This window comes from Haemaphysalis longicornis, unplaced genomic scaffold (genome assembly GCF_048455015.1).
Source record: "Haemaphysalis longicornis isolate Haplotype H1 unplaced genomic scaffold, Haemaphysalis longicornis Haplotype H1 scaffold_1, whole genome shotgun sequence".
In the NCBI taxonomy this organism is placed as follows: Eukaryota; Metazoa; Arthropoda; class Arachnida; order Ixodida; family Ixodidae; genus Haemaphysalis; species Haemaphysalis longicornis.
Genome location: NW_027526203.1, coordinates 349,134,617 through 349,149,090, shown reverse-complemented (window position 1 = coordinate 349,149,090; position 14,474 = coordinate 349,134,617). Strand labels below are relative to the sequence as shown.

At 48.1% G+C, this 14,474-nt stretch overlaps 1 protein-coding gene across 2 annotated transcripts in view; it reads left to right on the top strand.

The window, feature by feature from the left end:
• The window catches only part of LOC144154118 (Golgi-associated plant pathogenesis-related protein 1-like), a 115,059-nt gene that overhangs the window by 62,270 nt on the left and 38,315 nt on the right, over window positions 1-14,474 (top strand). Inside the window, exon 1 of one of the 2 annotated variants that reach the window (XM_077685823.1) lies at window positions 6,010-6,142. The exons of the other annotated variant lie outside the window; for it this stretch is intronic. Within the exon in view, the coding sequence (XP_077541949.1) occupies window positions 6,021-6,142 (122 nt within the window). The 5' untranslated portion in view covers window positions 6,010-6,020. Of the gene's footprint in view, window positions 1-6,009; window positions 6,143-14,474 lie in introns of those variants that run through there. 2 annotated transcript variants of the gene reach the window in all.

The window sequence follows — 14,474 nt, the reverse complement described above, 5'->3', positions numbered from 1 at the left end:
CGCCTGCGACTGGGGCTGGTATCGCGGAACCCACTGAAGTTTGGTCAGTACACTGCGGCGGCCCGTTCGTGTACGAGCGAGCCGTGACCTTTGATTTGAAGAGTGCCCTCAATAAGTTCCAATACTGTATTGTGCAGCCCCATACGTGGCAACTTGTCTGTGGATGTGCTCATAGGTAATCCAAGGGCTTGCTTTAGAGACGTGTGTATGAGGACGTCGATATTATCCTGTTCCGTTCTACTCAGGATGACGTGTGGAGTCACGTAGGTTATTCGTGAGAGGACGAACGCGTGGATAAGCCTGACCATGTCGCCCTCTTTCATGCCTCTGTGTCGGTTAGTGACCCTGCGTACCATATGCGTGACCTGCTCGATGGTCTTGGTGAGTTGCTCTACCAATGCACTGTTCTTGCCGTCCGCCTGGATGAGCAGACCCAGAATCCTGATGGATTTGCTTGGCTTGATGTCGTGCCTATCGAGGGTGATTCGGATTTTGTCAACATCCGTATTTGTTCGGCCACGAGAAGCTCAGACTTCTGTGGCGAGAACGACAGCCCACATCTATTCGCGTACTCATTCACAGTGTCGGCGGCGAGCTGCATTGTGTCCTGCAACCCTCCTAGGGAATCGGGGCCCGTCCACAGGGTCCCGTCGTCCGCGTGCAGGGCATGGCTTAAGTTTGGTATTCTTCTCATCTGCTCTGGAAGATCCAGGAGCGCGATGTTGAAGAGTAATAGGGAGAGGACTGAGCCTTGGGGAGTCCCTCTACTCCAGAGAGTTATGGGATTAGAGGTGATGCCCCCGATCTTGAGTATGGCTCTGCGGTTGGAAAGAAAATCAACGATGTAGTTGTAGGTCCTCTCCCCGCATCCTGTGTTGGCCAAGTTTCGAAGGATCGCCTCTTGTGCCACGTTATCGAAGGCTCCTTACAGAATGTTAGCGATATCGGTCGCAGGTTCTCAATGTGTGGCGATTTGCCCTGCTTCGGGATGAAGCGAACTTCAGCCGTCTTCCATTGATCCGGGAGTTTTCCTGTCATCCAGAAGGAGTTAAAATGTCTAAGTAGGATTTCCATGGTGGGGTCATCTAGGTTGGCAATAAGCTTGTTTGTTATTTGGTCTCGGCCCGGGACACTGTTACGCTTGCTGTCTGCTATTGCCTCTCGTAGCTCGTACAGTTGGATCTCCTTGCCTAGCTCGGGGTTAGGATTTCCTTTGTACGGAGGGGGAGAAAAGCCTCCCTGTGTCTGGAGGTACGTCTTCTCCGGCTCCTTCAGAAGTTCGGCGCTGGTTCCCGAACAGGCATTCAGTGTGCGCGCCAGGTCTGGTTTGACGCTTCTTTACTTTTCAGGCGGTCGATATAGTGTCTAATTAGTTGCCATGTTTTCTTTGTGGTCAATGTGCCTTGTAGGCCATCGCCGATGTGTCTTTGCCGCTTCCACCTTCTTGTGAGGCTATGTCGCGCTTCCCATATGTCCCATATGTAGAGGAGTTTTGGGTCGACACAAGGTATCTTGTAAGAGGTAGCTACAGTCTGAGTGTGTGCTTGGGCATCTCTAAGAGCCGCCTGCGTCAGTTCTTCGTAGGATTGTTCAGAATCAAGGTTATGTGAGACCCTAGCCTGGCTGAAAACATCCCAGTTCGTGATGCAGGTTGATCCAATACGAGCCTTGTAATTTTTGTCTTTGATTAACAGATGGATTATGTCATAGTTAGATCCAAGATTTTCCTGCGTATTAGTCCAGGTAATATCCAGAGGTCTCGCAAACAAAGTAATGTCGGGACTAGTATCTCTGGCTACGCTGGTGCCCGTTCGAGTAGCTGTGTCGGGGTCGTTGAGCAGCGTTAGATGATCTTGCTCGCTGGATTCTACTATAGCTTTCCCCTTTTTGGAGTTGTGAGTGTACTCCCATAATTGGTGTGGGGCGTTAAAATCTCCCATGATTATTAGGGGTGAGTTTCTTGCTAATAATATGGCTTCCTGGATAACTTCTCGTATTCCAGGTTGTGTGTGCAGTGGCCGGCAATACATGTTAAGTATAAACAGATTGGATTTCTTCTTTGTTGACGGAGATAGAATTTCGGCGACCGTATGCGCGCAGTCCTTCTGTGGCGTGAGGCGTTGAGTCGCCGCAACGCAACCTTTGACGAGAATCGCCGTAGAATTTCCTGTAGGATCGGCATACGTGATGTACCCTGGCAGACGAGGGGTACTATTAGTTTCCTGTAAGGCAATTATTTCTGGTTGAGGGTCAAGGGAAGAGACGTATTGTTGTAGTTCGCCCTTCTTGTTTTGTTTTTTATACCACGGCAGTTCCATTGGAGAACCACTGTGGCGTTTGTTCTATTTGATGTGGCCGTCATGTTGAATGGTTGGGTCCTTGTTTTCTACTGGCGATCGCTATTATCTAGCTACTCTGCAAACGCTACTGGAAGGACAGTGTGCTTGAAGTGCAGGACCGCACGGTGTCCAAACTCGCGCCGTTCCCTTTCCGCTACGTCTGTTTCGAGCGGCGTGTCCGCCCGACTCACACACCAACGCGCCAACCCCCAAGACCGCTGCGATCAATAGGCGCGCAGAGCGTGAACGCATTCCGTTGCATGCGTGCACGAAGAGCGCTGGCCAGAAGGCCGTGACACGACCATGGACCTCAGCCGACCGTGGCACAAAAACAAGACGCTGGCGGGAAAAAGGCCAAGGTTCGAGCCCCTCCTGGCAACCAGTGCGCGGGTGCTAAACGGGGCCGTGTAAATGGATCTGCTTGGCCGCTCTTGTATCCACACCACCATTAGGGGCCGCGCCGCTCTGCCCGCCAGGGCACCGCGCACCGTCCTGTTGGGAAGGAGCGCCTGTCAAAGGCTAAATTGCAGACGCTAAAAAGGTCGGTGCGGCTGCGTGGTCGTTCCCGAACGCCATAGGGGCGTGACCGATGAGCCCGACATTACTGATCACTATATACGTGAGATGAGGATCAACGGCGGGAGAACATTCACGAGGCATTTTTGTAACATCTTGGGGTGGCCTGTCTAGCAGGTGCCATAGCATGAGACGTTGCAAGGCCATTTTTGGATGCCAAGTTTTCTCAACGGTGGCTTTCCTGGATATGGCTATGTAATTGTGAGCTAGCTCACTATGTTAAACCCATTTTCCCGCATTTATCTGACGAACTGTAAAAATGCAGTAACCACTACGCGTTCGTTGCCCTCTTGGTAACACGCTCCTAGTTGTGTAAAAATACCTCCACACTTTGCATACAGGAGGCATATCTTGGCGAACGCCCAAAAGTGTCTTGCCCTCGTATTTGTAGCCCTCTATCGCGTTAAAACCGAATCCCATTAGAACACCCTTGCATTGTAATGTATTCACTTCGAAACGCATTGCATCCCGTTTGTCTGCGAAGAAATCAATAGCCACGTAAAATTTCTTAATATGGGCGTGTCAGAAATATGCTTAATGAAATTTAAGGCGATATTTCCTTCACGATGGAGTAGTACGGTGGCGAAGGCTAGCATTCGCCTTTGGAAAATAATTGTAAAGATCTGTGGAGAGCGGAAAGCGCGTGGTAATAAGGTTATACTCATGTCACACTGACTTTATCGAAATCGAGACATACAAACCCCTTATTCACCGGCCCGGGGAATACTTTTTGTCGGATGAGCGCAGACGTACATCTTGGCAAAAAACTTGTCTAACTTCATACGCTTGAGAAATGATGCCGCATATTGAGCCACAAAGATAATATGCATTCTGCTCTCATTAACGGTACCAAATTTCAATGATCAATCCAATGTTTAGGGAGTCGATTGCTTTCCACGGGGTCTGCGTGCAACAGGGGAGTAAACCAAAAAAAATGTAAGGAAGCTTGCTTTGCTACTTTATTATTTCATTTCAGATACAATGACTGGTCTCATGGCTATAATATTCCAATGAATTCTTTAAACACAGTCTAATGTCGTTAATCCATTAATACAGTGTTTTCTTTATTTCATTTCTATTGGTTTCAGAGTCATGGCTGGCGCCTCTTCAGTGCTAGGGGAAGCGAAACTTCCTATATCGAACAGAAAATTACTTCTATCACATAATGCGGCCTCCACAACCCTGAAACAAATCATTCTTTTCGTCCCAAGCGCCCAATATTCGAGCCCCGCAAATGGCCAATTATTTGAGTAAGAAAAACAGGCTCTCTGATTTTGAACTTACAAGGATGAGCCCTTCCGCAAGATCATAACTGCGGGGCTTTACTAACACACATCGGTGTTCCCGGAATTCTTGGTCGGTGGTGGAAGCTTGATTTGATTGATGGTTGGGTTTAACGCGCCGACGCAGCGCAAGCGATGAGGCGCGTCGTAATGGAGGGCTCCGGATTAATTTTGACCACCTGGGGATCTTTAACGTGCGTTGAAATCTCGAACGCACGGGCGTTTGTGGTGGAAGCTGTCCGATGCACAGAGCACCAGGCTTGCCTACCATCTTAGTCGGCTAACCGCAAGTCTGCAGCTGACAGCACTCGCAGTTGCGCGATTTCTTCCCCTTTTTTCAACCCTCCCAGGCCATAATACACCGGCCCGGCCGTCGCTTACAAGTTCCGCAGGAGTTGACAGTGCCCCCTCCTTCAAACCTAAAATATGCTTGTATTATTCGAGGCTTTAAGGCAGTCCTCGCTCGAGCAAAGCAGCAATGCGGCTGTTGTGCTTCACTTGCTTTTCATTGCAAGGCTCGTGCAGCAACGAACGAAAATCACTCGGTGGCGCGAAACATGTCTGCTGTTGTTTTCGTAGCGCGAAGGGTTCGCATTCAGTTCACTGAACGACGTACTACCGGATCAATTTCAAGATATCTGTTTCAGCTAACACGCGTTGATCGAATCAGCTGCGTCAGTTGTGGAAAACGGGGCTTGGTTGACTGCAGCGCCATCATTGAAGAGAGAACCATCGCAAAACGCACAAGCGCAATGTTTAGTCAGTTATTTTGTTTGATACGCCCCTCAGCCAATTTAATGATATGCTTTACCTTCATCATTTGTTTTTCTGTCACTACGCGAAAAAGTTACGGCAGCATCTAAGCAAATTTCTCCAAGGATGTAAGGGCGCGTGAGCATTGAGATGTGAAAGCGCATACGTGTAGGTGGGCATACAGATGTCGCAGCCAAACGGGAATGGATGAATCGGCTGTGAGTTTGCAGCGCTCTTGTCAACGTCCCTGGTGACTCACCAGCGACCTTGACAACAGCGTCACAAGCCCACGAAACTCACGAGTGGTGAGTCCCTTTCAGTTGGTATGTTTTCAGGCCTATATTCAACCTTAACGTTCGGGGAACTTAACATTGAGCTTAATGTAGTGCGTAGCAACGTCACAGCCATTGTACACCAAGCTGCCGGTTCACGACGAAACATTAACCACAAGTATATGCAGTGAAGAGTAATCAGAAGTACGCCTTATGCGCCAAATGAGAAGGCAGTTATTAATCTTGACGCCCAATGCAGAGCAAGTGATTGTCTCAGCGAGATAGCTTAGAGCTTTGTGCGACGTCAGGACCCGTGCACGCGCTGGGGGGCGCGGGTATATTAAAGTGCAAGAGCAGCACCGCTCAGCAAAGAGCCCCGGGAAAATCTGGCAAGCGGCTACGTTAAGCGAAAAACGCTGTGCTGGAACTGATCCAGTGTTCATCAGCCCCACGCCAGCCGCATGAGTGCGCAATGCGGCCGTGGCACATTTTCGCCAACGCTGTCGAGTCCTGGCGAATATGGATTTCGACAAAATAACGACGGGGAATAACTGAAAAGTCTCAAGCTTTTTATTTTTTTATTTATTTATTTATTTATTTATTTATTTATTTATTTATTTATTTATTTATTTATTTATTTATTTATTTGTTTGTTTGTTTGTTTGTTTGTTTGTTTGTTTGTTTGTTTGTTTGTTTGTTTGTTTGTTTGTTTGTAGACAGACAGACGGATGGACGGACGGATGGAGGAAACATACGAACAGTTGGATGGATGGATGGATGGATGGATGGATGGATGGATGGATGGATGGATGGATGGATGGATGGATGGATGGATGGATGGATGGATGGATGGATGGATGGAAAGGGTAATGCTTGGAGACGGCGGGGCAAGATGCAGCGCCCTACCTTTCTTCTTAAGGTGATAAAAATGGTGGAAATGGATGGTGCCCTAGCCTATAATCGATGCACTATATAATATTTGGAATCGGTAAAAGCTTATTGGGACTCCGTTAGAGAGAGCAGGATTGTCTTTGCCTTTTGTGGTACTCTGTCTGTATAAGTAATTAAGTGCGTGGACCCGAAAATTGCGCACGCTGTATTTATCGAAGCAGAAATGTTTGGAAGCACTGAAAGCTAAAGTCTACAATGTAGTGAAACATCTCGGTTAATCTAGTAAATCCCTGTGACGGTTATCATTAGGGGCATTTTTTTTTTTTTTACCTGAACTGGCTGCACTGGTGCAAGCAGTGCAGCATATGTTCGTTTTTTTACAAATTGATATCCTCAGTAGCACTCTGCACTGTTCTGCACGACACTGCACTAATCTGCACCAGTTCAGGTAAAAAAAATGCCCCTACTTTCGTAACGTCCATCGGATCACGTAAGAGCTCTCTTGGAGTATAATATAATGTTATAACGGTTGCACAGCTGGTCCAACCAAGTATGTTGGGGGTAAAGAAAAAAGACCTGTAATAAGGCATTTTAATGCAAACCAGCTCTCTGATTAGGTGGATTATAGTTGCGCAGGTGTTGTTCTGACTATGTGTATGAGGCTTTGAGGCCGTTGATAAGCATGTTACAATTTCATAATTATTTTATGCATTTCAAATAAAAATAAATAAATAATCAAACCACTGCATGCGAAACTACAAAGGCCTGGGAAGCTCACAACTTCATGAATGCGCCTACTTAGCAACGAGGCGAGCTGGGTGAAAGAGAGAGAAAGAAAATTCAGTGCCCTGCCTCTCTGTGAAGAAGGATGACCAGCGAAGCTGGGCGCAGTCCAAGGAGTGCACGAAATGAAATGTTGCTGTTTGTAATTTGCGATGGAGCATACTTCCTATTTAAATGGTTCATGGAAAATTGGAGGGCGTCGAGATTTATTTTAGCGGACAAATGTGGGGCGTCGTATTCCGCGTCGTATTCCTGTTACTGTCTGTGTAACACACCAACCTAAACTGTTCGACCACAGAGGACAGCAGACAGGGCGCATTCGTCCGGGAGACGTCCACGTTTAACTCTCCCACCAGCACAGCGAACATGTCATTGGTGAGCAAGAGCATGTAGCCTAAGTCGCATAAAATGGCAACCGGTGATGTGCGCGTGGTTGGACGTGAAAGACACCGGGGGGAAATGCGGCTCCGTAAGGCGTTCAAGCTGACCAAGAATTATTGGCCCCCGTCGGCGTTCCAAGCGGGCGAGCTGCTTCATGCGGGAGGGATTCGCAGCTGCTCGACGAGGTAGAACTAGAGACGGCAACCGCAGAGGCTGCACGTTCTGCGGCCGCGGCTTTTCGTTGTTCTCGCGCCCATTCGCGCTTCTGGGTACGCCAATCCTCCAAGCGAACGACACGCGTCCGTCCCATAGCGAGTTAAAAGGGCAACTGGTGATAACGGCGCTGGAGCGATTACCAGCCGATTGCGCGACTTGTGAAAGAGACATCGGTGGTGGCGATGAGGAACAGAGAAGCGGTGCCGAGTAAAGCGGCTCCACCGGAATCAAAACAGGAGGAGGGGGGGGGGGGGGTTAGTCCTATATAACTTCGCAGAAACATTTATTTTGGAAAGAGTGGTTGAGATTTGGCTACGGGCGTGTCCTTCCGTCCAGGGCCAGGTCTGTTCCGCTTCTCTCTGGGCTCGGAAAACCAAGTCCCTCTGATCCCCGGAGCTGGCCAGAGCTGGCCGGAGCTGGCCAGAGCTGGCCAGAGCTGGCCAGAGCTGCCTAGCTCAAACGTGTTTGTGATGTTGAGTGCTGAGGGCCATATGATGGGGCAGCCCCAGGTTGCGTAAAAAAGTTGCATGGTTTCCCACACTTATTGCATTTCTTGTCAGATTTTTGTGGAAGCATCTGGGCTAGCCTTGCTTTGCCAGGGAAGGTGTTGGTTTAAATCTGTCGCAGTACGTGAGTTTCCGTGGTCGTGAGACTTTTGTCAGCCTTGGGGAGAGATGCTCGAGCTTCTCTTTAAATCATGAGCACTTCCCCGAAGCTGTTGGCAAGCGGTTGGAAAGAGTTGAAACTGTGTGCTTGGCGGTTTGTAAGTTCTCGCGCAGCTCTGTCTGCTCCCTCGTTTCCCCCCAAAGCTTCATACCACGAACTCCACATGATGCGATGGGGCAGCTGGCCTTTATCGACTATTCGTCAGTCAGTGATGTTCGAGATGGCGTTCTTTGAATCGGTGACTATTTGAAGGCTCTCCGTACCTTATGGCCAGGAGGGGAGCACCGGTCTCAGCCTCCTAAGTACAAGTGTTCTTTTACAGTGACACAGCCTTTTATGTCTCCCGTTTGGTATACGATGGCGAGAGAAGCGTTTTTCTGGTCGTAGAGGCAGCGTCCAAGTATACGACATCGGTGTCTTTTGCTAGTTGTTTTCTTAGGAAGGCGACCCTGGCTTGCCGTCGTTCTATGTGTAAAAGGGGGTCCATGTTTTTTGGAGGGAGAAGCACCTGTAGTTTTTGTCGGTAAGTTTAGTGTCCGAAAGCTCCGTATACTTGTGAATGGTACGTGTAGTCGTCGAGAACAATCGGAACTATAAAAATTGAAGGGGTGGTGTATATCGCTGCGAAAAAAGTGCAGCAACGGTCATTTTCATGGTGTTAGTTTAGAACATGTTAAATCGTAACTTGTCGCCAAAAACGTTTCTTTAGCATGAAACGTTTCGGTACGTCCACTACAGCAGAAATGTCTTTAGTCGCAGTTTGGAAACGGTGTTTCGTTTCGGAGTGAACACCTACTTCTCTGAAGATTGGTAACACAGAATTATGGACGTCAGCGTTGCCAAACCCCCGATAATTTTCCGCATCGTGGAAATCAGAGCTGCAAGAAAAAATGGTACATTAAATTCTCGACGATGTTAGATTGGGAACTTTTCGGGGATACCGTAGATGGTGCTTTATCCTTATTTTTTGTGATAGAGAAATATTTCGGAATTTAAGTAAAGCTTTAAGTAAAGCGGAATTTTAAATAACGTTTTGTTGTTGCTGCTGCTGTTCAGTCAGGTACGACTCTTTCAATGTTCTGACGTGGCGGGCTTAAACAAAATTTCACTGCTAACCGAAAAATACACTGCTGTGCCGACGGTTTTCTAGAACTCCTTACTATGAAGACAAAAATCTGACGTTTGAATAATTCACTATAAGCATTTTTATGTCCAAGACTATAAATAAGGAGCCCATAACGGTATTCTAACCGGTATACCTGATTTGCAAGGTGTAGCCGTACATAAGAACACCAGCGACCCAGCCCCGTGTGTTAAAGGAACAGACAACCGATTTTTGTCGAGTATATATTCTCTATCCCAAATGAAAGGGCATCACTTAAAGCACCTTGACAAGAAACGGTTTTGCTGATAATGCTCTAGAACGTTTTAAATCGAATTTTTTGATCTACGAGCCGTATGCGTCCCTCCCAAAACTAATGCTGGCAACCATGACATAGAGTAGCTCGGCAACATACGTTTGTCTGTATGCGAAATAAAAAACTATATTTAAAAACTTGTTCCAAGCTAAAAAAAGTTTGAATCGCAGGCTTTCCTGTTCCTTTATGTGTTTTTTAATGCAAGGGTCTATTTTGCACGAATGCGCCATCTGTTGGGATAGACGATAGGTAGAATCTGGCTTCACGTTGTGGAGGCGGGAAGTTCGATTCTCCCCGGGCGCGACATTTTTTTTTTTTAAGCTGCCGTTGGCGTATTTGGAGACTGAAATAAAATATTTTGGCAGAACAAATGCCCCTGACTCAGACAGAATCGTCAAAGCTCCTTCGCTGGGTCTGTTTGCTGAACGCTGAAGTTGATTCTGGGCATGGTGGCTCAGTTAGCCACACTGAGAGCAGCAACCTAGCGGCGGCGGGCGGCGTGTCTTTAGAATTTTCAAAGTAATGTTTAGAAATACATATACTATTTAAGCTTGTACAAATACTTGTGTTAAAAGGTTTTCAATACGCTAATAAACGTTTCAGCAGTTACAGTAGCTGGTAGGTTTGCAGGTCACGTGACAGGGACACATATTGTAGTGTCAAGTTTTGACACTACGAACCGCCACCCTTCCGATTTCAGGAAGTTTGCTGCCAAATTAAAATTATTCCCGCCAGTTTGTTGAAAAATTGCTTGTGGTTACCGGGCTATATAAAACGCTGGCTTTCATATGAGCTAGAGAACATATACGCGAAAAAAATCGGTTGTCTGTCCCTTTAAGGGCGGTCGGATCAAATATAACTTCACTGCCTCTCAGCTCAGCTTATTACGCGTTGATTATATATATGTTGATGCTTTACAAGTTGCTCAACTTAATGGGAATAAATATGAATTTGATGAATCATGAAATATCAATCGTACTTTCGAATTTTTGTTAATACAGTGTAACCCCGATGATACGTCCCCCGGACTTACGACGAACCGCTTCTTACGACGGATCACCGGGGTCCCGGGGAACTCCCCATAGAAACAATGCATTGAAAACCCCTATGATATGACGCTCGGGAACACGCAGTCCGCTTCATACGACGGACCCTGGCGGGGACAAACCGGCGCTTTTACAATATTTTACACCGCTTCGCCGCCCGTTTTAACGTTCGTATTAACCCCCGTTTGACGCTGCTTGATGTGCAAAGGTCCGCAGGCTGGTCAGACCACTTACAGAACAGATGCAAGCAAGCAGGTGGGTACTGGTGAGCGGGAGTTAACCTGCGACGGCCCCACGCGGCAGCAGTACGCCAACGCGCCAACCGCGAGAAGTCGAAGTTCAGGTGGCAGGTGAACCGTGAATTTGAAGCGTCTGTTGAGCCGGCTGACGAACGCGGAAACACATACAACGCATCCCCACCGCGATGACCACACAGCCGCCTTTTTCTCCCGTTCGATCGAAGTTGCTTCCTTTCACGACGCTCTTTCTCCCGATATATCTGCTCTCTGCTTATCAAAAGCCGCGATATCACTCCGCTCTTAGAATTCTTTGCTAGAGGGCCACAATTCACGCGTGCCCGCCGCAGGGGTGGAACAAAATACAGGAGGTGATGGGTGAGTCACGTACCCGTTGGCATCGCAATTTTGGGTTCCTCGCTGGCCGACGCTGCAAGTCACTGTAGCGAGACCGCGCTATCATTATCGCCGCAACACGCTTTACTCGCGAAGGTTGAATTATCTATTTCTCGTTGCTGGGTTTTGTGGGAAACGAAAACAACTGTGCGTTGAGCACTATGACCCAATAGCGATGGCACGGGACCGTTCAAAGGATGTCTCCACCATGCACGGCAATGCTGTTTTAGATGCAACGCATCTCTTTAACTCGCCTTGTCCCGCGTCGTTGTCGTGGCGTAGTCCGCATCCCTCCCCCATTCTACTCGCCGCGGCAGCTGCGCGCTCCGCCGCTCTCACCGCAGCGCCATCTGTGCGTCAGCGTGGTCAGCGCGCAGCTTGCGCTCGGCTGCGCTCGCTCCCGTCGCCGTGCCAGCTGTGCGTTAGCACGCAGCTTGCGCTCGGTTAAAAATTTACACCATTTTCCCGCGAGGGGAACCATGGGGTAGATGCGACGCATCGGGGGTGAACATGCTGCGTAAATAGGATACACAACAACAGCAATCCACACGCTGACATCGCTAACATAACGGAAACGCAACGGCAACCCCCGATGCGTTGCATCTACCCCATGGTTCCCCTCGCGGGAAGATGGTGTAAATTTTTTTGTTCATCTCCGCCTTGTACAATCGTTCGTTTCGCTTGGCCTTGGCAGTTTCACAGTCGCCTTTTCCTCTCTCAATTTGTTCGACCACGTCGACCAGGTAGCTGGACGTCATAAAGGGGAGGGGGGCACAACATAGGCATTGGTTTTTTTTTTTTAACTTGGGATTTCAGCGAAAGGTTCGCAAATAACGCGAGAACGCGCTAAATGTAGTAGTTCAAATAAGTTCTTAGCCCACCTATCGCGTGAGGCCGTCTACTAGGTCGGCATACCCGCACCCCGGTCGTATCACACCGCCGTAATACGACGCTTTCTCGCGGTCCCTTGAAATTCGTATTATCGGGGTTCCACTGTACCTTGGTTCACGTGGGATAAGAAGGAAATGTTTTCCCAGAACAAGGACAAAAAACGAAAATCTTGCCTCGGAATTGAGGGAAATTTATTCATGACAACGCAGCAACCCTGGACGGCGTGTGCAGGAGGCCTCCAACAGTAAACTACTGCACTTCATGCCATACAAGGTCACTTTGGGCAAAACGAGACAAATTACACATTTCGCGAGCCCGATACACCATTATATATAGGGTTGTTCGTTTTCGGGTTTTATGTTTTTTTTAATCGGGGGGGGGGGGGGGTATACATTGGGTGCTTTTTTTTTAACTGATAATCGGGGAGAAATCGGGATTTTTTCTTTCGCAAAACCATTCCGAAATTCGGTTTTTTTCGGGTTAAATCGACGAATGTACTAAATAATGCACACAGTTTATTTTAAACGATATCACGACATTCTTAAATATAACGCTTTAAAATTGGTGTTTATTTCAAACTAGTAATCGGGGGGCATCAGGGTTCTAAAAAAAGGCTTTCCGAAATTTGGAATTTGTTGGGAAATGAATCACTAATGATAGCAATAAAGAAAATTGATAACTTCTAAAAAATGAAACATTTTATTCACAACCCAGGCGGCACAGAAAGTGTGCCCCAAGACCGGCCCGTCTATGGCCGCTTTCTGGTATGTCCGGCCAGCATCCACGTTCTGGCAGCCACTGATCATGCGATGAACGGCCAACATTCGGCAACCAGCGCTTCGGTATTTTTCCGTCCGCCCGTGTCCGGACGCACAACGGCAGCTAACCGGCTGCCAGATATTCAATTCTCTTACGGCTGCTGATGTTGAGAAAGAGAACGGCTGAAGTACGGCCTTAGGGCATCCGTTTTTTCTTAGGGAAGCGGTAATCGGCCGAAGCACGGCAAGCGACCGGCCACAGAATATGCGTATTCTTGCGGCAGTTGGTGTTCGAAAAGAGACCGGCCGGAGCGCGGCTGCCGTGCATTCGTTGTTTCAACGGTGAAGCGCGCGTGCGGCGGTAGAATATTCGTTTTCTTCGGGCAACCAGTGTTATGAAGGATACCGGCCGAAGTACGGCCCCAGAATATACGTTTTTCATTCGGTTAGCTGTCCTCGGCCGAATTACGGCAAGCGAATGGCCACAGAATATTTGGCAACCGGTGTTCAAGAGGAGACCGGCTTACGTAAGGTATCTGGTTATACCTCATTTTTTCGGCAAACGGCATACAGCCGAACAACGGCACGCGCCTGGGCGCCGAGAATTCATGCACAGACGTGTTTGGAAGGAGACCGACCGATTTTTTCCTGGCGGGGAGAAAAAGCCGTTAGGGAGCCGAACGACGGGGACGCGTTTTTCATCCGCTCCGTGTTTCTACATTTTAAATGAACGAACATCGTTTGTCAAACAGTAATGAGTGTTCTCGGTGAACGGGCAAGGTGCAAGGACTCACTGGACATTAGCAGGAAACCTTTTAGGCCATCGAAGTGTCATTTATTGCTACAAGAAGACTGTGCCACACCGACGGCTGAGCTAAGCCTCGCCAGTCATCGCCGCTACCACGCCTCTGCCGCCGGCTTCGTCGACGCATCAGCTCGAGGCTATTCGCACATCAAGAAATGGAGACGATTGGAGACACCGACCCGGCAGAGATGTCCGATCCGAGATGGAGATGGTTCACCAAAATAACTTGCCTTCAAGGGCGTCGAGCAAGCGGCCACCACGCAGGAGCTAAACCGCCACCATGTCAAGGACTCCCCACCAAAGAAAGGCAAGTGCGAGCGAAAGCGCAAGTTATTCTGCTTACAATGAAACTGCGACAAGCAATGTTGCACTATGTTGTTGGTGATAAACGTAGAAGAGACTCGCTCGTGCATTGGTAGGATCAACTTCATGCCCTGCACTATGTTACTTCATGGGATTTTACGGCTGCCTATTTAGAAAAAAAATTATTTTAAATTTGCGATAACAACAGAGCCTTGTCACTGACGAAGCCTAGCTGTTAAGTTAGTTTCGATGTTTGAAGGTGAGCTTAGCTACTCTTGGGATATGACTCATTTGGTTAAACATAATCGCCAGCATCCTAGCAAACATGGATTTTGTCAGGATTTTCTTGCTCAACGCAGATTGTTGAGTTCACGCACGATTTGGCTCTTGCAATAGATAACCTTAAATTGATTGACTGTATAGTCTTGGACTGCAAAAAAGCAAATGATGGTGTTCCATAT